At 36.7% G+C, this 23587-nt stretch overlaps 1 protein-coding gene across 1 annotated transcript in view; it reads right to left on the bottom strand.

The window, feature by feature from the left end:
- ENPP1 (ectonucleotide pyrophosphatase/phosphodiesterase 1) overlaps window positions 1–23587 on the bottom strand; it is a 70075-nt gene that overhangs the window by 8580 nt on the left and 37908 nt on the right. Inside the window, exons 6-21 of the mRNA XM_042987163.1 lie at window positions 22726–22823; window positions 20158–20237; window positions 19135–19254; window positions 17965–18074; window positions 17094–17159; window positions 16714–16786; window positions 13821–13929; window positions 12738–12869; window positions 11183–11214; window positions 9864–9991; window positions 8606–8675; window positions 7602–7689; window positions 5998–6167; window positions 4498–4549; window positions 2796–2950; window positions 1127–1256 (exon numbers count right to left, since the gene is read on the bottom strand). Coding sequence (XP_042843097.1) covers window positions 1127–1256; window positions 2796–2950; window positions 4498–4549; window positions 5998–6167; window positions 7602–7689; window positions 8606–8675; window positions 9864–9991; window positions 11183–11214; window positions 12738–12869; window positions 13821–13929; window positions 16714–16786; window positions 17094–17159; window positions 17965–18074; window positions 19135–19254; window positions 20158–20237; window positions 22726–22823 — 1613 coding nt within the window. The remainder of the gene's footprint in view (window positions 1–1126; window positions 1257–2795; window positions 2951–4497; window positions 4550–5997; window positions 6168–7601; window positions 7690–8605; window positions 8676–9863; window positions 9992–11182; window positions 11215–12737; window positions 12870–13820; window positions 13930–16713; window positions 16787–17093; window positions 17160–17964; window positions 18075–19134; window positions 19255–20157; window positions 20238–22725; window positions 22824–23587) is intronic.

The following is a 23587-nucleotide window of genomic DNA, read 5'->3' as shown; positions in this document are numbered from 1 at the left end:
GGGCGCCTGGGTGGCTCAGTCGGTTGGGCGGCCGACTTCGGCTCAGGTCACGATCTCGCGGTCCATGAGTTCGAGCCCCGCGTCGGGCTCTGGGCTGATGGCTCAGAGCCTGGAGCCTGCTTCCGATTCTGTGCCTCCCTCTGTCTCTGCCCCTCCCCCGTTCATGCTCTGTCTCTCTCTGTCTCAAAAATAAATAAACGTTAAAAAAAAAAAAAAAGGAAAATATCTAAGTATTTTCTTCCTCAAGATGAATTTAGCAAAGAAACAAAAGCTTAATAAGAGCCCCAAAATAAACGTGTTCAATTTTTACCTTATTTGCCTTATTTCAACTACGATGTATTGTGTGGACAATCTTCTTTCCTTCAACTCTTTTACAGTGAAAGGAAAAAAGAGGATATCTGGCTTCAGAACAACACCTACTGCCCTAAAAAAACATCACAGGACGTCTGCCTCAAAATGCTGTACAAGGTTTCTTTGTATGGATTTTCAGCTTGGATCTGCTCTATTTTCATAAAGCAATAACCAAGTTCTGACTTCAGACACTTATTCTGGGGGCTGGACTGGATACTGAAAGTATTTAAGCACCTGGAGACTTCTGATTTTTGCCTTTTAAGCCCAGCCTCAAAATGTCTTCTCATTAACATACAAATTTGCCACATTAAAAAGAGAACACTTAACCTCAAAAAAAAAAAAAAAAAGAGAGAGAAAAATCTTCCCTAGTGGCTCTGTCCCCGTAAAGGGCAAACACACTTGGGCTCTGCCTATTCCTAATTCTTTGACAAATTATTTTTCTTTTTAACAAACAAAATGATATCTCCCTCCTAAGACCCCTGCTGTATCCTTCTGACTCAAGTTTTCTCAAATTCTGTGTAAAAGAAAGGTAGAAAAAATGAAGAATGTCCTATCTACAGTGTCTGCACTAAATCAACTACCCTCCAAACAAAAGCTAAAGGTTTTGTAAAATTCAAGTTTTAGATGCTTTAGAAAATTTCCCCTAAGAGTTATACTTCTCATTCGTGATGATCAACAATAAAAAGATGGTGTCCATTGCCCCAAAAGAAAGAAAAGGAGAAGGAAGAGAGAAAGAAGACCAGGGAAAGGGCAGGTCAGGGAGGAAGAAACTTACGTGGTGGGTAGAGGAACCCGTAACTCAGTTCAGCATTATTTTTATAAAACGAACACTTATGGACAGGATTGAGGGAAATTCGAAGATCCTGGTGGAGACAGTTGGAAAAGTCTTCTGTAGAGAAACTGTCCTGAAAAACAAAATGTAAAGAGCCATGAGGTATCAGGCATATAAAAGAAAAGAAGACTGCTTTCTGAAGAGTTGAGGGTGAACCACACCCTACAAGGTCTGTGAACATCACCCTACTTGTCCCTTTAGGTTCTACTCCATTTTCCCATTTTTCTAACAGTGTATTCATCTTTTTTCTAACTGAAAGGCAACAACTCTTTATACTATTAAGGATATTAGTCATTTGTCACATGTGCAAATATTGGCCTATTATGCTGGGTTCATTTTGTTTTCAAGTTTCAAACTTTCAGGGAGCGAAATGCCGATTTTGGGGGGACCTGAGCCTATCTTCCAAAGACAACTGCATAGACTTGAAAGCTGGTGCTTGGGGAGCCACTGAATTAACAGTGCAGCATGAAAACCTCGGGAGCACTGATGACTGAATTTATGCTGCTTTGATTGTATTACAAAACAGAACATTCAAACCAAAGCAAAGAACACCATAATTAAGGCATTAAACAATAAATCTGATGGGGACCTACACAATACTGGCTAGACTCCTACATATTACAAAGTCAAGTACAAAACATGTTTGTAGTGTTTGAAGATAGTCGTCAAAATTAGAACAAATTTATGGCTGAAACTTTATGTAAATATGAGAATATGTGGGGGTGCATAATATATACATATTTTTTTAACATAGACATTACATATATACATGCACACATCCCTACCTTTTTTATTTAGCTTTCTCAGTGAGTATTAACAATAGTTTTATTTTTTAAATCCAACTGCTAGACTCAACTAAGCTCTCTCAAATCCCCTTTCCATCCCTTAAGGGCTTCCTGTAGCTTGCCAGGCATTCAGTCTTTGAAAATTTGGTCAGACTAGTTTAAAACTTTAATTTGATCAAAATCTAAATCTCATTCCCTCTCCACTTCTCTCTTTCAAGGCCTATCTTCTGCTTCTCTTTCTACTACAGCAGCCAGGGGACAGGGATGAGGGGGAATGGTGGTCTTATTCTGGGATATTCCATACCACGCCTACCCACAACTCCTTTCAAGGGCTTCCTGTGGTCTGGGAGGTGGACGGGATCCCTAGCCTCTCTGTAGTTTGATTTGAGGATCTTCCCATAGGTGTTACACACTGAAAAATTACTGAGTTTTAATGGCCTTCCCCATCAGTGAGGACCCCCTAAGGTGAGTACAACCAAGGAAAGTCCTTATACTCATACATCTATGCATTTAGAGACGAATACTTGTGACTGACTGCAAAACTGATTACATAAGTTAGAATCATAAAATATGAAAACAAACACAAGGCAAGGGAGATACTTTCATGCACATTCCTCATTTCCCAGAAGAAGAAATTTGCTCGGAGTCTCAAAGTCACAGAGCTAGAATCAGAACTTAATTCCTGCAACTCCCAATTCAGTGATCTCCTAATATAGGAACTGATTATGAAGCCAAGATTAGTTTGGCCCAAATTAACCATGCTTTTAATGTTCTGCTTAATGATAATGAAATAATCACACGTAGCTAGAGGGGCGACCAATACTTGCATTTCTGTCGACAGTGTAGGATGTCCAAAGGGGCATCAGGATGTCATGGCTGTAAGCACTCACAAACCGGTGCTGGTAAAGAAGGCAAACTGTGCTGTCCCTCTGGAGAACTCTGGGTCTTCCATAGGGTACAGTGCCACGCTTAATAACCTTCTCTTGGGTCATAGGAGAAAAATGAAACCACCGTTCAAACAAACTTACTGTGAACTATATGATAATATATAATGATAACATTCATCTAATTCTTTCCTTAAGACCCTATTGAAAAATTATTTTTTACTACAAAAAAAAAAAACACACAAACTAATTACAAAGAGCAGAACCATAAATGATTTAGAAAATAAAAGGGATTCACCACAGTTTTTGCCTATGAAGATTCTGAGAGATCAGTGTAATATCAAGATCTCACAAGGGGACACTGTGAAATTGCTAGAAATTTCAGCAAATAGGTCTTAAATAATATTACTAAAATTCTTTAACATTACTTTAATGACTTATTCTTTAGAGCAAATCTCCAGAAAGAAAAATTTGAGGATGATGTATGTGCTTGGAAAACAAAAATTCAGAACTGAAATTATGAGATAAAGCTGAATGAAACAGTGATAGTATATATACCGTTTACTGCGCTTTTTCCAAGCGTCAAGTACTTTGTAGAGTCCTTTGTAGACATCATCTAATTGAATTCTTAAACAGTCCTATGAATTAAGGTTTTATGTCCATTGTACAGATGAGAATACAGCAGTTTACAGGGAGTAAATACTTTTCCAATGGACATACAGTTCCTAAGCTCATATTCAAACACAGATCTACTCAATTCCAAAAGTGTCATCTTTCACTATGCTTTGTCACCATGGGCCATCAAAGATTTCTCTAAACATGTAGAGATTTTATATAGGCAAATTCAATTTGGGAATAATATAGAATTCACCTTTTTATTCCAGAAGGAAAAAACTGAGCCAAGTAACTTAATGATCAGAGACTACATCAAAGTGTATCAGAGATCATATCAAAGTGACACTGAGCATCCAAGTCCCAGCTGACAAATGTTCTCAGTTGTCTGTGTATTAAATATGCTTAATTTTCACTCAAAAGTTATGAAGAGGGGCACCGGGATGGCTTAGTCAGTTAGGCGTCTGACTCTTGATTTTGGCTCAGGTCACGATCTTAGGGTCATGGGATCTAACCCTGCATGGAGCCCCAAAGTCTATGCCCAGCATGGAGCCTAATTAAGATTCTCATTCTCTTTCTCTGCCTCTCCCAGCTTACACTCTCTCTCTCAAAAAAAAAAAAAAATCTATGAAGAAATAATTTTAGATAAATCAATCAACTTATACTCTCCTGTAATTAACTAAGAACCAGGTGAGATAGAAATTTAACAGTATTTTCAATGGAAATCTGAGGGTCTCTTATAAACTTATAAAAATCTCCAAAATCTCAAACCACCTCAACTCTGTTCATAAAGAGTTATTCAGCTTCCACTAAATGCATGATGTGCTGTAACTATCCCTTCCTTCCTTATGACTAGCAGTCTAGACTGTTGAGCAAGGACATTGCCATGTTTCATCAGGTGGTCCTCCCCTACTACCTTTATGTTACTGGCTATTCTCAGCTAATGTCCCCAGACCAGTTCTCTGTGGTTGACACTGTTGAGAAAAAGCCTGTTTCCACAATCCAAGCTCAAGAGTAAGGATGCCTTCCTTACCTTCTGCCACAGTCAAATTCAACTGTATCTCAAAATCCACAACTGGCAAAACCTAAAAGTTAATAATACTATTTTAAGCGATGAGAGACATGTTTTTTTTGTTTGTTTTGATATGTGTTTTAATTTTGTAACAATTTCTGCAACCTCATTGTTCCATCGTGGGACAATGATAAAACCATCTTGTACAAGTGAAAGTTATTTTTTTTGAGGAAGAAGATAAAAATTCGGATGACAGCTGCAAGAAGACAAAATTGTTACATAAGCACAACACTATCAATGAAAAATAAGAATTGCTGTTTTATAATTTTTATCCCTACTCTGACAGTCTTTCTACGAGCCTAAAACAAAACGGAAGGCATAAAATCAACTGTTCCCCAAATCTCTATCTTCATGGACACTATCAATTTTGTTCACTTGTTATCACAAATGTTTATCTTCTTAAAACTATATGTTAAGATAGGAGTAAAAAGAAAACAGTGCCGGGGCACCTGGGTGGCTCATCCATTAAGCGTCTGACTCTTGGTTTTGGCTCAGGTCATGATCTCATGGTTCATGAGACCGAGCCCCGCATCAGGCTCTGCATTGACAACTTGGAGCTTGCTTGGGATTCTTTCTCTCTCTCTGCCCCTCCCCCATTTGCACTGTTTCTGTCTCTCTCAAAATAAATAAACTTAAAAAGTAAAGTGCCATATATCCATTTCTTGCCAAAAAATGTTATTTTGCCTCTAAATTTAAGATGAACTGAGGGGTGCCTGGGTGGCTCAGTCAGTTAAACATTGGACTCTTGATTTTGGTTCAAGTCATAATCTCACAGGTTCCTAGACTGAGCCCTGCATTGTCAGTGCAGAGCCTGCTTGGGACTCTCTCTCTCCCTTCCCCAGTTCACTCTCTCTCTCTCAAAATAAATAAACATTAAAAAATACTTTAAAATAAACTGAGATATAGTTTAGGAAAAGAATACTGTGACTGGTTTATAATCAAGACCTCACTGCTAGGACAGTAGCACAGATTCCATGATTCAGGATGCTCCAGAACTTAGCTGGACTTCTTCCAACCTGCACCCAAGTCAAGTCACAGCACCAAGGGATAAAAACAGAAGTGAGGGCTGCCTGGGCAAAGTTAAGCATCCGACTTCAGCTCAGGTCACATCTCAATGGTTCGTGGCTTTGAGCCCTATGACAGGCTGTGCATTGACAGTGTGGAGCCTGCTTCGGATTCTCGGTCTCCCTTCCTCTCTGCCCCTCCCCCGCCTGCACTTTCTCTCTCTCTCAAAAATAAATAAATAAAAATTTAAAAATATGTGAAAATGCAAAAACCAGGAAGAGGAAAAATAAATAATAAAAGGGCTGCACGCGTGTGCTTATTTGGAATTAAACATAAATATATATTTATGCTCACTTACACATTTTAATTTGATCATGAAGTGTTTCTATAGCACATGCTATGCAGAGGGTGCTGCAGAATCACACAAACTGGGCTACACTTTTTGTCAATACTTACGGAGGGATCACATGAACAGTCAAGGTTATGTCTGGGAGTTCTTGTGAAGGGGCACTGTGCCAGGGGGTGGGCTTCTTTGGGATGCGTTGGGGTGTAAACAGGATTCTTTAGAAGGTGGTTAAGACTTCCGTGAGTTCCATTATTAGGAGCAGGTGACAAATTCAGTAAATCTGCATAATGCCAAGAATGGTAAATGGTTACCTCGAGGTTTCAAAATCAAATAAATGGTAGACTTACACTATTTTTATCTTTTTAGAACTAAATGTATGTAAGGCTTCTTTACTCTCTACCTAAAATAAAACTATAAAACTCTCTTGAATTTGACAGCATTTATGACTATGCTATTGTTTTTTTTTTTTAGCATATATGCTGCTGAAGCAAGCACATGACTATGCTATTCTTAATGGAATTACTGATATTCTGCTGTGCGTCTCTAACGAAACTTCTGAAGTTTAAAGTGTATAATAACTATAGTTACCACCATTGCATACTAATGTCAATCACTGTGCCAATATATTTTTCTTAATTAATCCTCAAAACAATTTAATAAGTTATTGTCAACATTTGGTAGATGAATAATCACAGTGCTTTGCTCAAGGCCTCAAAGCTACTAATGTAGTAAGACCTACGCTTCAAAACCAGCTTTGTCTGAGTCTAAAACTCCTGCTCTTGGGGCGCCTGGGTGGCTCAGTCAGTTGAGCATCCGACTTCAGCTCAGGTCACGATCCTGCGGTCCGTGAGTTCGAGCCCCACGTCGGGCTCTGGGCTGATGGCTCAGAGCCTGGAGCCTGCTTCCAATTCTGTGTCTCCCTCTCTCTCTGCCCCTCCCCCATGCTCTGTCTCTCTCTCTGTCCCAAAAATAAATAAACGTTAAAAAAAAATTAAAAAAAATAAAATAAAATAAAACTCATGCTCTTGATAATAACAATAGCAAACACTTAAATAGTAAAGCACTTAGGATATGCCTGGCACTGTTTTAAGTGCTTTAGGATATATTAATTCATTTGAGTGTATAGGCCCCCACTGAAAGAATCATACTCAGGACATATTTAAGGTTTTGCAAATGTCTAGTATCATTATCAGAAAAAGGAAGTAATACTTAAAACATAATATCCAACCATAAAGGTATTAATTAAGAAAGTACAGAGTAAGTCAGTAATATATCTAATGGGTCCTCCTCCATTTCTACAACTGTGACATCGTCATCCATTCAACTATTATTGCTACCAGAGGTTCCGCCTCTTTTGTGTTCCCTTCACAGACTCCAAACTCTTTCCCCGGCTTCCACCTGACGCCTGAGTCAATCGTCGTATCATTAAGCCAAGGGCCTGGCAAACTGCTAGCCATTGGGGATGTACAGACCTCACAGCTCTGGGTGTTGCAGTTTACCTGTGTGCAAACCCATGGAAGAGACACCAGTAATCAGATGGCAATGATCCACATATTTTTTTCAATGACTCTGGGTCAGGAAGGTGAAAGGTAAAAATGTGATCTGTCTCACATCATCTTCATCTCTACAGAGATGCCCACCGTGTGACTTACTTTTCATAATCCTATTCCAGCTCTGTTTTCAGAAGAAATGAAAGAAGCCTGTTCACACTTACCACACATTAAATTATAGACTTCAATACTTTCAAAAGACTCAACTTCGATGCTGTGCTTGAAGCCAGGTCCATAGCCGATAAAGAGAGCCTAGATTGGCCAGAAAAGTTAACAGTTTATCAGTTCATATCAGCTATGTATGTAGCTGGTGAAAAAAATTATTTTATATTATCCATATTGTACATATATAAACTGGTTATGTTAAGATATCAGAAAAATACCGTGCCCACAGGCTTCATAGGATATGGTGTTAACCCCTGTTGCACATGTAATCTAAGGACATGTAGGATACTTCTCTCAGCTTTACTGTGATTCCTGACTTGACAGTCAGAAGAGAACAGATGATGAAATTGTTTCTCATCTGTGAAATGGGATATAAATGTCACTCTGCCCACCCTACACAGTGCTGTAGGGATTAAATTAAATAACTGTTGTGCGTATATTTTGAACTTTTAAATTGCTAGATGAATGTAAGGCATTACCTTCATTTAGAACAAGTATGATATCTTTTCTCCTCTTAAATCACCAGCTTTCATTTACTGTGAAAGCAATATTCTTAACGGAACACAAACATATGCAAAATGATTATTAGAAATTTAGTATGAGGTATAAGTCATATAATACGTCATACATGCCTGAAACATGAATATTTTAACAAATTCTATTAATACCATGCTCAAAATAAAATGACTACATGCAATCATATGCTTCATTAATTCTCATCCAAGACATGTAAGCACAATCCGTGTTTCTAAATCTAAACTTTGAGAGCTTGTTTGGAGGTTCTAGCAGGGGAGCGCAGCTACTCGTATACCCTTGACCAAAGAACGGTCCTCCTCTATCGGGGAAGGTCGTCCTCTTCGACCAAGCACTGGGTGTTGTATGGAAACCAATGTGACAATAAATTTCATATTTAAATAAATAAATAAATAAATCAAAACTTTGTATATCAGTTTTTCTTCAGATACAAACTACTATTATTTTTAAGTATATCAGATTTACTTACTTGCATATTTGAAAATATATTGTCAGAACCATGGAATCCAATTCCACAATGCTTCCTTTCTGCAGGATTCCTAATTTTGACATAGTATGAATTAATGATGTGAAGTCTATTCATAGTGCAAAATTTAAAGTCACATTATTTCTGTTAATCAAGAATAAGTAACTATTTTGTTAAACAAACCAAAAAAATGGTAAACAAAACCACCTGGCTTTGCAAAGCAGTAAGAGGCCACCCTTATCTTTTATTTTGCAGACAAATCAACCATAAATGCAGGATGGCATAGAGGAAAAAAGCCACTAGCACTGACACAAAACTAGTTTTGAACCCTGACTATGCTATTTGCTAGCTGTGACACTGGCCATGTAGTTCTCTTATCTTCGTTTCAATCTTGTTGTATTTGGTTGTCTGTACAAATTAAATGGCTTAGCCTAAAGCAATCTTTGGAATATAGATGTTCGTAAAATATTGGTTCTCCCATGAAGGCAAGAACCATCCCTTCTTTCAATGTTTTTCTTCCAAACACGAAAAGCACAGCCCTCTAGTAAAAGTAGAGACAAAGTAGAGACAGTGAAACTCTTAAAGTGAATCCTGGTTCATTGCTTAGGTTTTGCTTGACAGGGGTATTTATTGTCCCTGGCTTCCTGGCAACCATCCAAAGAGTTAATTATCAGGTTTTGAGATATTAACAATATTAACCATCCAAATAATTCTCCAACACATCAATAAACTGAGCTGAAAAAACAACTTTGTAAAATGAAGAAAGCAATTGCTTATTATCATAAAGAGGTTTTACCAATTATTCGCTGGATCTGAAGGTATTATTAGGATAACTGTAATGTGCAGAAGAGATAAGAGCGGCAAGTGGTAACACCAACATGGAACATAAATAATCAATATGGATGTGGGCAGAGGAGTGGCTCCCAGCTGGGGGTGAATGGCCCTCCCCAGGGAACCTATAGCAATGTCTGCAGACATTTTTGGTTGGCTCAACCATGGAAAGGGTGCTTTTTCATCTAGTGGGTAGAAGCCAGGGATGCTTTCAAACATCCCACAATGCACAGGAGCACAGGACAGCCCTCCACAACAAAGAATGGTCTGACCCCAAAAGGTCAATCCCGGGTTGAGAAGCCCCAGGACAGAGTGAAGAGAATCATCTGTGCACAGTTTTCACACAACAACATTGTTGAAAAGGGCCCAACAGTTACGCTGAATGACTAACATATCAGGTGAGGTTTACCTGGAAACCATCAGAACTTACAATGCAAGTTGCCACTGAGGATCCAAATAGAATGTCAAGGGCTCAATCCTGTCGTTTTTGGCAAAGTGCAAACGCTTCGGTAAGAAATGCTTGAGGTAAGGTTTGAAGTGCTGGTTTGGCTCCCGGCACTGATATTACAGAAGGTAAAGAAAAACTCTTATTTCGATATTTTCTTAGGTGTAAACTTCTCTTGAGACTGTATTCTAATTCCGTAAGATTTTTTTTCTGTTAAAAATTTTACCAGTCTGCTCAGTAAGTCACAGATGCAAAAATAACGGAGTCCCTCTATTCCCAACGATTCAATATTCGTATTTTTTACAGGAAATCATAATTGCTACATAAAAAAAAAAACTAAAATTCTTAGACTATGCCATTCATTAATATTTGGGTTACTATCGATGATACCATTTCCAAACATTCTTATAACTGCAATGGTAATCATTTTCTTCAATATTTAAAACACTTTGGGGCCCCTGGGTGGCTCAGTCAGTTAAGTGTCTGACTCTTGGTTTCGGCTCAGGTCATGATCTTACAGTTTTGTGAGCTGGAGCCCCATTCACACTGTGCAGAGACTGCTTGGGATTCTCTCTCTCCCTCTCTCTGTCCCTCCACTGCTTGTGTGCGCTCTCTCTCTCAAAACAAATAAATAAACTTTAATAAATAAATAAATAAAACATATCAAGTAAAAAAAATGTACTATAGATAACTCATCACCAAGTCAAGAATTTATTTTTTAAATGGGCATAAAAGGATTGGCAGGAAATATATAACAATGCCAACAGTACCTATGCTGAGATAGCTATAGACTTTTTCCCTTCTATTTTTTCCAATTATTTCTTTACTGTTATAAAAATTAATTGATGACAATAAATGAATTCTTAAAAACTTTCAATGCTGGTTTATTGGGGTGTGTCCTTAAAAATCTTTAAAAACTATAGGGCGTTTAGGGGCGCCTGGGTGGCGCAGTCGGTTAAGCGTCCGACTTCAGCCAGGTCACGATCTCGCGGTCCGTGAGTTCGAGCCCCGCGTCAGGCTCTGGGCTGATGGCTCGGAGCCTGGAGGCTGTTTCCGATTCTGTGTCTCCCTCTCTCTCTGCCCCTCCCCCGTTCATGCTCTGTCTCTCTCTGTCCCAAAAATAAAAAAAAAATTAAAAAAAAAAAAAAAACGTTGAAAAATAAAAACTATAGGGCGTTTAAATGTTGGCCCACATACTCAAAAATTCTAATGCTAAAAAATCCCAAGAACAGATACTGAACTTTTTTTCTAAATATATATTAAAACTAACAATAGGTAAATAATGGAAAAATAAATACACTCACGGAAAGATTTCTGGCAAGGTCTTCATAATCAACTGAAGGGGGACAAAGATAAGAATTAATCATGGATGTTATGCTACAATTAGAAATAAAAATAAAACAAAAATGTTGAATGTCAGACTCAAACTCAAAGCAGGTTCCAAACAGCTTATTTAAACCATTATATATTAGTGGTTGGTAGGAATGAGACAGATCTTTAGGAACCACTCCGTGCCTGTGAAATCATGTCGTACTGTTAAATGAAGAGACAAGTTAAAGAATATCTATCTATCCATCCATCTGTTCATCCATATGTGTGTCCATTCATCTGGCCATCCATCTATATGACCATGCATCTAGATCTAGTATGATTTCATAGTGTAAAAATTAAAAAAAAAATAGTGTTTTATATACGCATAGCAGATATCTGGGAAGACATTCCAAGCCTAACAGTGTTTAATCTCTAGAGAGAGGAAATGAGGTGTGAATTAGGGAGATTTAAGGAAACCGTTACTTTTTATTTTATATACTTTGATATTTGGTAACTCCAGAATTTCCAAATAAAAAGGACACTGGAAAACGTAGAAGAGAGAGCAAGTAGATAGTTTTGTAACTGAATTTGCATAGCAAGACCACACAGGTTTACTTAGTGTCTTCTGTGCTACAAATCAATATGTGTCTAGATTTCCAAAGATTCTTCTAGCCATACTTTAGAAAAGTTTGAAAAAAAATTTCAGATACAATAAATGTTTTGTATTTATATTTCATGTATGTATATTGATAAATAAATATAGATATTTTTGCCTTAATTTGGGAAACAGAGGCCTAATGAGAGAAAGCTAAAGCTTAGTCATCCCATCCTAAACATCTCTGGGCACTGCCTCCGCCTATATGGTTTTATAACAGGTTTTATAACAATTGTATACGACTTTTAAGCAGGCTACAACAGAGGTGCAAACAGTTAGGAAATGCACTTGACTTGCAAAAGAATTAACATTTAAAAAATTTCCTTGGCAATTTGGGTTGCACATGTGGTCAACACAGAATTGAAATTTCTTCTTCTCTGTTTACAAAACACATTCTCACTGTGTTTTAGAATGGTAAAAGAAAGTCATTTCTGAGGACAGAAACCAGCTATTTATGGAATTATAAGAATTACAGAATTTCCTGCATTCCTCCTTGTGACAGAATATTATTTTATAACAGCTCTAAGTTATTTTAATGAAATGTCATTAATGAAACTTGAATAAATGCAGATGAACTTTTAAGTTTTGTTTTGTTTTTTGTTTTTGTTTTCATTTTTAGTACAAGTAATCTTGAACCCAATACAAGTAAAACACACACTACGACATAAAAATGTACTGAGCACACACACATAATATGCTTAGCAACAAAAAACAAAAATAAGTGGTTAGATCTATGTCTTGAATAAAATCCCTTTGGGTGCAGAAGACCTGCATTGGAGATTTAATCATGCAAAGGAAATTAACTTGATGCACTTTAGTGTGGAGATACAATAATTTAGAGGAATGTATTCAGAATGTAATCACATTCAAAGTTAGCATCCATATATACTTACATGAAAAGTACTTATCCGGGACATCAGAGGGTCTCAAGCGAGCGGCAGGTCCATATACAATTTTAATATTTTTAACATCTCCCAAATATTTATTCAGATACACATATTTCTTGCAACTGCCCTGTTCCATGCCTAGGAGAAAAAATTCCCAAACATGTTACAACTTCAATAAGGAATTTCACACATAGAAGAGAATTTCCTTCACTTCCAGAATGTAATTCAATAAATATGTGCTCAGTGCTCATGTGAGTTAAACATCTAGTAGGTAAGACACAGAACTTCAGCTGTATCCACCATCTCACTTAAAAAAAATATTTTCCCCTTCATCCACAATTACTTTATTGTTTCTTCTAATTTAGGTAGGTGAGGAGGAATATCACAGCTTCAGACCAAATAGCAAAGCTTAGTTGTTTTCATAAGATCACCTAGAATAGTAACTGGTATTATAAAATTCTCAGTGTCATTCCAGAACTGCATTTTCTTTGGAACAAAACTTCTTACAGCTATTTCTAGAAATAGCTTTTAACAATTATTTCTGACACAAACAATAACAACAAGAAAAAAAAAAACAAACGCAAAGGGCGTGTTTTCTATTTTCTTGTACATTCATTGCTTCTGCACTCTCAAGGCTGTTACACAAACATGTTCTAAAGGTCAAAATAAGTAAAAAGTGAAATTAACATAGTACTAAAATTAATACATACTGCTTCTAAAATCAGATTTTTATGCTAAATAGAAGATGTACATAATAATGTATTCATTAAATCTAAAATTACTACACTACATTTACCAAAATTAAACATTAAAAAACTTTTTTTAACTTTTCAAAATTCCTGGTACAAACCTTCCTCAAATCAGGAAATGGGTGCATTATCATTGATAGCTGTGAATTCTGTGCTTTACTTGTACTTTATATTTTATATAATTTTTTCCTAAACATTTTCCACAACAAACTACATTAAAAAAAAACAACAAAGAATTAACTATAACAATCAGAAGAAATAATGAAACAATAACCAGTCAAGGAACCCTTTTTTGGGGCACCATTTAACCTGAAGGGTAAATGATGAAAATTCAGGTTACCATGATCTGAAACAAGGACGAGGTTCAGGCACTGATGCAAGTTCAGCTCCTTTAGACCGTCCATCAGCATGCCAACCATGTTGTCAACCCTCTGCAAAGCTCTGATGACCTAAGAAAGGGAAGCAATTTCATGTGATGGATTCCATATTAACGGCTATTTCTATGTAAAGCTATCTCTGTTCATAAAGGAAAAGTTCAGTGGATGCAACTACTATGATGAACTACATATGATTTGCATTAGGCTAAGACAAGCCAGGTAAGACAATGCCCATTAATAAAAAGAAGGGCCCAAATCCGGTACATGCTCAATCCTAAGTACTGGAAATGTCACTAGCCGACCTGATCGTCTAAATTGCCAAAAATGTTAAAATTATTCATGAAATGCTTTATAGTTCATTATGTTTGATTTTTAAAACTAGAACTCCTAGGGTGTGCCTGGGTGGCTCAGTCAGTTAAGCCTCCAACTTTGGCTCAGGTCATGATCTCACGGTTCGTAGGTTCGAGCCCCGTATCGGGTGACAGCTCAGAGCTTGGAGCCTGCTTCTGATTCTGTGTCTCCCTCTCTCTGCCCATCCCCACTCACACTCTGTGTGTGTGTCTCTCTCTCAAAAATAAATAAACATTGACAAAAATGTTTTAAATTAGAACTCCTAGGAATACAACCCATTATTTCCTTGCAAACTGCATGTATTTTGCACACATCTATCACGAGGACAGACTAGCAAATAGTTTTAGTAACTTGCTTTTGACATTTCTCTTTTCGGCTCTCCTTGCAAAACCAGGAAAATTCTTTGCAGCTCTACATGTGCTTTCTGTAATGTATCAAATCAGTCTTATCTCTATAGTCAATTTATTCCACTGTAATAATGAAACAACCTCCTTCAATATGGTCTTTCATTCAAAGCCACCCAAGTAATGCAAGTTGGAGTTTTTAAGTATTAAAATCAAGTGGGTTTTGATGTGCCAGTAATATTAGAATTTAACAGAGTTTACAAGCTGGTGACTATGATACAAAAAGCAAGGGGCTCAATCTTGAATGAAGATGAATCACAAAAATAGTCCTTTAGAAAATCTTCAGTGAAATTAGAAAAGGCAGCACCGATTTCATGATTTATATGAGCTGATAACCAAACAATTACAAAATGATCCTCAGACTTCCTTGTAGCCAGACTGACCTAGACATGAGTTGTGTCAGTGAATTTAGTGAAAGAATAAAAATTACACTAGCATCTGGTCAATTGTCAAACCAAGAAAACACTGACACAAAACTTTTCCCTGTCACCAATTATGACCCAGTCACCTTATTGACCATGTGTCTTCCTTACCTCACCTCTAAAGAGCAAAGCAAGGGCACACACAATTAGTAACTACATTAGAGCTGCTGGAGATGTTAGGAGCTAATAGACATGTTAGGATAGGCTCTGGTCTGGACTCTGTGCTAAAGAGACTTTGAGGCTCACAAACTATGCAGACTAGGGTGAAATTCTAGCTATCCCTAGTCTTTTATCTCTTACAGTCATATGGGGGAAAAGATAACAAGGATTCTGAGATTAGGGACCCTGGCTATACCTCTTCTTCCTTCCATCATGACCACCAATATGCCTAGATCCTTACTCCCTGTTTCTTTTCAGATCTTGGGTCACAGATAAAATATACAGCATAAGGGAAGTCAGCTTAGAAGTACAAGGAAAGAAGCTCAAATCGTTTTCTGTTCCAATGCTTCCTCTGCTCCAAGATATAAAAATTCTATGGCCGCACAAAAACTGAAAGCAGTATTTGATCTTTCAAAGCACTATACCGATTACAAACCTAGCCAGGGGTTGGCTAAGTTCCTAAAAGGGCGTCAGGTCAAGTAAGATCTCATGTTGACAGCCTTAGTACATGAACCATTTCCCCATCTCTAACTTCCTAGTAACTGTTCAATAAAACCATGGTTATTTGAAATTTTCTATAGTGTTGACAAAATCTCCTATTCTTTAATGCCCAAGCTCTATTGTAAGCATGATCTCAGAGGTCAGAGCTAGATCTCCTAAGGCAGAGAGATCATAGTAGGCTTCTTGTGTTATTTGACTAATTCTCCTATATTTACATAGCAAATTGAGCACTGGATGTCATATGTAAGAGAGGAATCACTGGGTTCTACTCCTGAAGCCAAGACTATACTATATGTTAAGTAACTTGAATTAAGAAGAAAAAAACAAAACTTAGGGGTGCCTGGGTGGCTCAGTCAGTTAAGCGTCCGACTTCGGCTCAGGTCATGATCTCACAGTTCGTGAGTTCAAGCCCCACATTGGGCTCTGTGCTGACGGCTCAGAGCGTGGAGCCTGCTTCGGATTCAGTGTCTCCCTCTCTCTGCCCCTCTCCCCTGTTCGTACTCTGCCTCTCTCTCTCAAAAAAAAATAAATAAATAAATAAACAAACATCAAAACAAGAACTAAAAAAAAAAAAGAAAAAAAAGAAACCAGTCTATGGACAGGCCAGAACCCTGGCTATCTGAACCTTTGCTATCCACACTCTTGTTTCTCAAACACAGAATAAAATAAGTCAAGATTGAAAAAGAAAGAAAAAAGAAAATTGGAGTCCTACCCATTTACAAAACTTCTAAAGACCCTTAGTTTTTAAGCCAATGTAGGGATAAATGGAGTGGATAAAGGCTTTGGAAATGAGAATATAGAATTTAATTTATCATCAGTTCAACTGAGCACTGTGGAAAGTATAGACCAGACTACTGTTATTTTTACTAGAGTGCATCCTTTGGTTTAGTAAAATTGTGCTTACTACTCTTCCCAGAATCATGGAATCTTGCTAGAATGGTCTAGAAACCTGCTTCAAAGCAGGTTTAGTTACATGACACCAGGTTTCATGAAGTGATCACTGATAAAAAGGTACTTACCTCACTGCTGACTGGTCCATATGAATGACCTGAAGAATCTGGTTCTTCTAAATACAGAGTGTAAAAGTGTGGTCTAAATCAAACAGCATCAAAATGTAATATTTTATAAACACATTGTAAAACAGAATGGAAAGTATAACTTCACAATTGATAGTGATTAAAAAGTCTACAACACTGGGGTAACATTTCTAATCTTTCTGAGAAATAATTTGCAGATTTGGAGTTCTTCAAAATGGTAGCCATAAGAGCTCCCTAAAGAGTTTATTTGGATATAAAATGCCAGAGCCAACTGCAAAGTTTTCTTGCTGCTTATTTTTAAATATTCTGTGATATCTATAAAACAAAGGAGTAGTTACCATACAAATTAGTCATCTACATACCTTTCATCTTTAGGAAGCTGCAACCACTTAAGAACAGCTAAAATCCTTTCTTCAAATGGTACTGAACTAAAATTAAGGATAAACAAAATGAAATAGTCTGTGACATTGTTTGAGTTTAAAATATCAGTGTGTTTCTTATTGAAAAGCACACTGAAAGACTAAAGCAATTGCATGCATTAATTGTGTTTGAAACAATGTATAAGTTTTATTTGAAAACTCCAACTTGTTTTCCCAATAAAGGACCAAAAGTTAAGGTTCACATTGGGGAAGCTTCGATCTGGGGAAGAGAATGAAGGCAAGTGTTTAATTTGCTGACATTTTTGTTATGTAACTAATATTTATTAAGCATTTATTGCCAATTACAGTTCTAAATGGTGTCCCCATAAGCATCCCAATGAAAGCTGCACCTAGGTTTAAAAATGTGCTTCTGACATCTACTTGATGATATTATGCCTGTATCTGAGAATAGCAATTGCTACCACATGAATAACCCATGTGTCCACCATACATTTCACAAAAGGTACCTGATGGAGAACTCACTTGCTCGTGACTCTTAAAAAGTTGGAGTCAGTCACTATGACTTCATTTTTTATTCCTGCCCAAAGATCTGAATGCAAACTGTAACATGTAACCAGCACTTTCTAGAAAACCTTCAGAAAAAACTTTGTCTAGTTTCACTGTCCATCCATCCCTTCAAAACTCACCTACCCTCCACCTAAAAGCTATCTGAGATAGAGTTCTTATTCTGACCATTCTCATTTTTCAGCTAACGTTCTATGCAAATGCTATCACTTAGGACTTGATAAAAAGGAGAAGCTGAGATTAAAAAATAAATAAATGAGCAATTCTGAAAAAGTGCATCTATACCTACCTATTATACATTTTATAGATGTCTGGGAAAATTCCATTAATTTCCACGTCTGATCCTGGCCAGAAAAATGTACCGCTTTTCAGGCCTTGATATTTAGCAGTGATCCAAATCTGGGGAAGAGAATGAAGGCAAGTCAGAAAATTACACAACTGTTCACTTCTTAGCAAAGTATACACTCATGTAACATCAGTGTGTTTCTCTCAAGTGCTAGACTATGTTTGAGGTTAATGAGCTCCAGCAGCGAGACTATAAAATAATCACTTAATATGACTCTGAACAGCAGCAAAATGAAATAATTAGAACTTAAATTAACCTAAAAAATATAGACAGTCCGTTTTCAGAAATCTCTGCAACTTTCAGAGCCACACCCCTACTTAATGGGGTTTCCCCTGGAAAGAAGAAAAAAACCCCAAATATACATGTGCTTAATGTGCTGACATTTTTGTTATGTAACTAACATTTATTAAGCACTTATTGCCAATTTCAGTTCTAAATAGTATCCCCCTAAGCATCCCAATTATTAATTTAGATAATCCTCACAATAACCCCGTAAGGTAGTTAACAGTATTATCTACAGTATAAACATGAGAAAACGGAGGCAGAGAAAGAATAATTTGCCCAAAGTCACATAACTTTAAGTGTCAGCACTAAAATTTGAATTTATACCCTGTAAATTACACATCATGCTCTTTTTCCTTCTAAGAGGAATATCAAGACTATCTAAAAAGACCCCATGGGATTTTTGTGGAAATTTCTGAAAAATACAAAGAAACACATCTAAATCATGGCCAGAAAGAATCTTCCGGTGTTAGCCAATGCAAATGAAGTCAAAGTTTACCTCCTTCAGAAACCATTAGTTTTGTGTGGATCAAAAGATTGCCCCGACGACTTCTATACACTCCTAGTGTATAGAAGGTGGAATGAAGCAGAAAAGAAAAATGGTTCAGAATTACCCAAACCCAGTTATGAAATAAACTACTCTCATTACGCAATGATACAAGCTGTGTTCAGGATGATCAGCATCTGTCTCCATTTACAAAAGGATGGCCACGACACAATAAATGAAGTAGGTTATTAAAAGCTCCAGAGAATCTGGTAGTTTACTCTGACTGAAATAGAAGAGAATTTAAAAAAAAAAATCTTAGTAGCCAAAACAAACAAACAACTCACTGGTTCTCCTTTGTACCACTCAGGATTAAATTTCTCTTTACTTTTAAGTGCAAAGTAAGCATTCATCTTGGGATCATACATTTTATTGTCAATTATGCCATGGGATTCTGGATAAAGTCCCTAAAAAATATAAAAACAGGTTTTATGCAAGTTGTGAGGTATTTTTTGTTTTAATGTTAAATAAAATCACAAAACAAAATCATCAAAGAGAAACATGTAACTGAAGCTACAGGGAACTTGGCAGAGTTAAGGAGGGAAGAACAAAACTTTGGGATTTTTAAAATACAACCAACCACTCAAGGTTTTATATAGTATTTGTACTTTATTTAACAGGAGAAAGTAAGTAGGAATGCTATGGATAAGGGCCTATATTAATAGGCAGCTTCCTCAATTTCTAAAAAAGTGCCCTATTTTCCCATTGCATTGCTGAGTAAGGAACTTCTGTAGAACAAACTATGTTTTGGTTCAGTCTGAGAAGAGCTTGCATTAATACAAGCTAAAGAATTCATTTTCTGGCTTGAACCCTAACACCTAATGAATTTGACTTTTCTCTTGGACTCCAATTAAATTGGCAAACTTTGAAACAAAAACAGGGCTGTAATCCTATCTAGAGTCAGGCAAAGTGGCTTGCTTAAACTCATACATCAAGATGACTGGAACAGGTTGAGAATCCATGAGTGTAGGACAGATTTGTACCAACAAAGCAAGCTACAAAGCCATAAGAAGAAACAAGACACAAAAATTGGAGAATCTTAAAGCTGAAAGGAAACCAAGAACTCAGTTCTTAGAGTCTTCAGTCACCTCTTTTCAAGATGGAAAAATTGAGACCAGAATGAAAGGGATCCTCCCCAAACTACACCTAGTTGGTGGCAGAGGCAAAGACCAAAACCTAGGTTTCCTTGCTTAACTACATTTTGGAAAAAAGTTATTCTTTTCTGATCTGATGTCTAATTATTCCCTCGAAAAATGTAACATTTACATCTCACTTCTGTGAACATATAAAAGTTGAAATGTGGAGCTTACGGTGACAATGCTGTAGTGATTGGGAAAAGTTTTTGTTGGATATACTGGTCTCATGTTTCTGGTATATGTTCCACAGTTTTCTATAAGGGAAAAAAAAAATCAAAGATTGTTGTTAAATGCAATCAATAATCTGTTTAATTCATCTAGCTTAGGTACGAAGTAAGTCTAAATAGTATTAAAAAAAACTAACCCAGGAGGGATTTATAACCATATGAAAATTTAGGGTTAATTATAAAGCAACACTGCAGATTCAAATTCAGTGTTCAAGTTAGTTTTCCTCAGATAAATATTAAAGAAAATAATTAAGTCTATGAAATAATTATCCCATACTTATCAAAAACATTAAGTTCTGGGTAGACCATTTGTACTAATGATGCCTACTAGATCTTTGTCTGATATTATTTGGTGGTCACATACCTAAATTACAAGAGATAATTTAAAAAAAGCAAACTGCATCCTATGATTTCACTCATATGTGGAATTTGAGAAACTCAACAGATGCCCACAGGGGAAGAGAAGGAAAAATAAAATAAAAACAGAGAGGGAGGCAAACCATAAGAAACTCTTAAATGCAGAGAACAAACTGAGGGTTGTTGGAGGGGTGTTGGGTGAAGGGATGGGCTAAATGGGTGATGGATATGAAGGGAGGGCACTTGTTGGCATGAGCACTGGGCATCATATGTAAGTGATGAATCACTGATTAAAAAATAAAGGAGAGAAAAAACAAACTGCACAAGTAGCAAAATCTGCAAAATTAAAACAATGGTGAAGCAGTAGCTGGGGTGGCAGTGTCTCAGTCTGAAAATCCAGAATCAGCTCACTCTGGACATACTCAACACTGCTCTAAAGACAAAAAGGCATCTTCTGGCTTCAAGTTAGAGAAAGGCACAGAAGTCAGACTGTTCCAGATTTAGCCCTGGTGTCACGCTCCTTTTCTCCCGCCTCTACTATTAAAAAAAAAAAAAAAAAAAAAAAAAAAAAAATACATACACCTAATGATTCTAGCATCTCAATAAATCATTGCCAAAAAAATGTCCCTCAGGTTGGCATGTGTCTATCTCAATGCCTTCCAAACAGTCCAGAATTACAGAGTATGTTCCTCAATTATCCAAAGCTGGGGCTTAGGCAAATGGTGTACTGATTTCTTTTAAACGTCACATACAGGTAGCTACAGCTATTTAATTCTGAACTCAGGATGCAATGTTTGGTGCCACTGAAACAAACTTTCCTTTTAATGGCAACAAAGGGCGGGATTCAAGCTTCAAAGCCCATCATGGGCCTAACAGGTCAGAATAAAGCCTTCCCTGCTCTTGCATGCTTTTTGCTGAAGACTTTTTTTTTTCATGTCAAACAATTATTTACAAAAACGATTTTCTTCTAGGTAGAAATTAAAAACTGAAATTTTGGGCACCTGGGTGGCTCAGTCAGTTAAGCATCGCAGTTTGGCTCAGGTCATGATCTCGCAGTCCATGAGTCCGAGCCCCGCATCAGGCTCTGTGCTGACAGCTCAGAGCCTGGAGCCTGCTTCGGATTCTGTGTCTCCCTCTCTCTCTGCCCCTCCCCTGCTCACACTCTCCTTTCTCTCCCTCTCTCTCTCTCTCTCTCTCTCAAAATAAATAAACATTTAGAAAAACTGAAATTTTAAAAAGATACTCCCAAATTATTTTGGTTTGTCATAAAAGAAGTATAATAAATGTGCACATGTATTTACTGAGAGTGATTTTAATGTTTAAACTAATCTCATACACTCAAGCCTAATAAATAATATTTTACAATTCAGAACTCCAACATAGTTGTATTTACTTCCATTTCAGTTTAGCGTTCCACTGGAACTACTTAATTATTGATCACTGATAATGAGCAAAGTTCTCTAATTTTTATACCCATAAACTATTTTTTTTCCTTTTTCAGTAACGATGATACAAGTAATACCCATATAACTGGGGGTTAATGTGGTTTAAAACCCTGGCATTAATATTAAGAAACAACTATTCTACTATTGCATCAATAATTGCAAACTATTCTACTATTGCATCAATTGTAATCAATTCTGATTACAGAATAATCATCCAATTAAGGCCTTGAGTGAAGCAAAGAAATTGGAAGGATGCTACATGGTACTATAGGATAACTAGCAAATACTCAATGTCTACACTACTAGAAGCATATCAGAAATACCTTCAGTTTTTGAAATTCTATTTTAAGATATAATAATTATTAAATGATTTTTCCACAAAAGGAATCCAAAATTCTAAAAATACATACAGATTTATATGCGTGTGTATATATTTATATATAACCGTATATATACACGTGTTGTATGTGCCTGTGTGTGTGTGTGTGTGTGTGTGTGTGTGTATAACTGTACTATCTTAGAAGTATTTAAAAGGCAACTTCAAAGTAATTACAATATTGAAGACTAGTTCCTTATCATCAGGTTCAACTACTTTGCCATAGAGAGGTTTGGTAAAACACATTCTGCCAGTATTTTTCCAAAAAAAAGACTGCCTCTCTAGTCTATCTCGCTGAAACTGTGACACCTCAACAGTGAACTCCGAAGTTACTTACTTAGTCTGCTAATAACAGGAAGAAGGCCACCCCAAGTGTGTAAATATTCTGCCCTGAAGCCATCCAAAGAAAATAAGAGGGTAGGAGGCGCTTCAAACCTGGGTAATGAGAAAGAAGAAAAACAATGTTTAAAGAAGAAGAAGGAGGATACACATCCAATGAAGATTTTTCCCTGGCACAGGGAAAAATGAAAAATGAAAATTTTTCACTGAGGTCAGTATGTAATCTAAAGTAAATTAACAAGTTCAACAAGCATTCTTATAAAGGAGATATTACATTTATATTCATATATATGCTTTTATATTTCACTATATATATATGTCATACACACACACACGCACACACACATATATATATACATATGTATATATATATCATCTAATAGTATTTTCAAGCATTTACACCATTTTGAGCCACCATATGGAGAACATCATTCATGGTTCCTGCTATTCCAAAAGCTGGACCAAATGCTACTAAAATGTAATAATATTTTCCCAATCTCCAGGAGAATAAATGTTAGTAACAGCATTTTCTAAATTATGTTTTTATTTCCATTAAGATTTTTCCTGAACAACCACTTTTTGATATTGTCTACATGAATCTAATAGATGGTACCCCCATATCACAAAAATTATACATAATATTTGTGTTTTTTTAAATTTTTTTTCTAACGTTTATTCCTTTTTTTTTTGAGACAGAGAGAGACAGAGCATTAACAGGGGAGGGTCAGAGAGAGAGGGAGACACAGAATCTGAAACAGGCTTCAGGCTCTGAGCTGTCAGCACAGAGCCCGATGCGGGGCTCAAACTCACAGACAGCGAGATCACGACCTGAGCCGAAGTCGGACGCTCAACCGACTGAG

The sequence above is a fragment of the Panthera tigris genome, chromosome B2 (genome assembly GCF_018350195.1).
Source record: "Panthera tigris isolate Pti1 chromosome B2, P.tigris_Pti1_mat1.1, whole genome shotgun sequence".
NCBI classification, from domain to species: Eukaryota; Metazoa; Chordata; class Mammalia; order Carnivora; family Felidae; genus Panthera; species Panthera tigris.
This window is presented reverse-complemented; position numbering and strand designations above follow the sequence as displayed.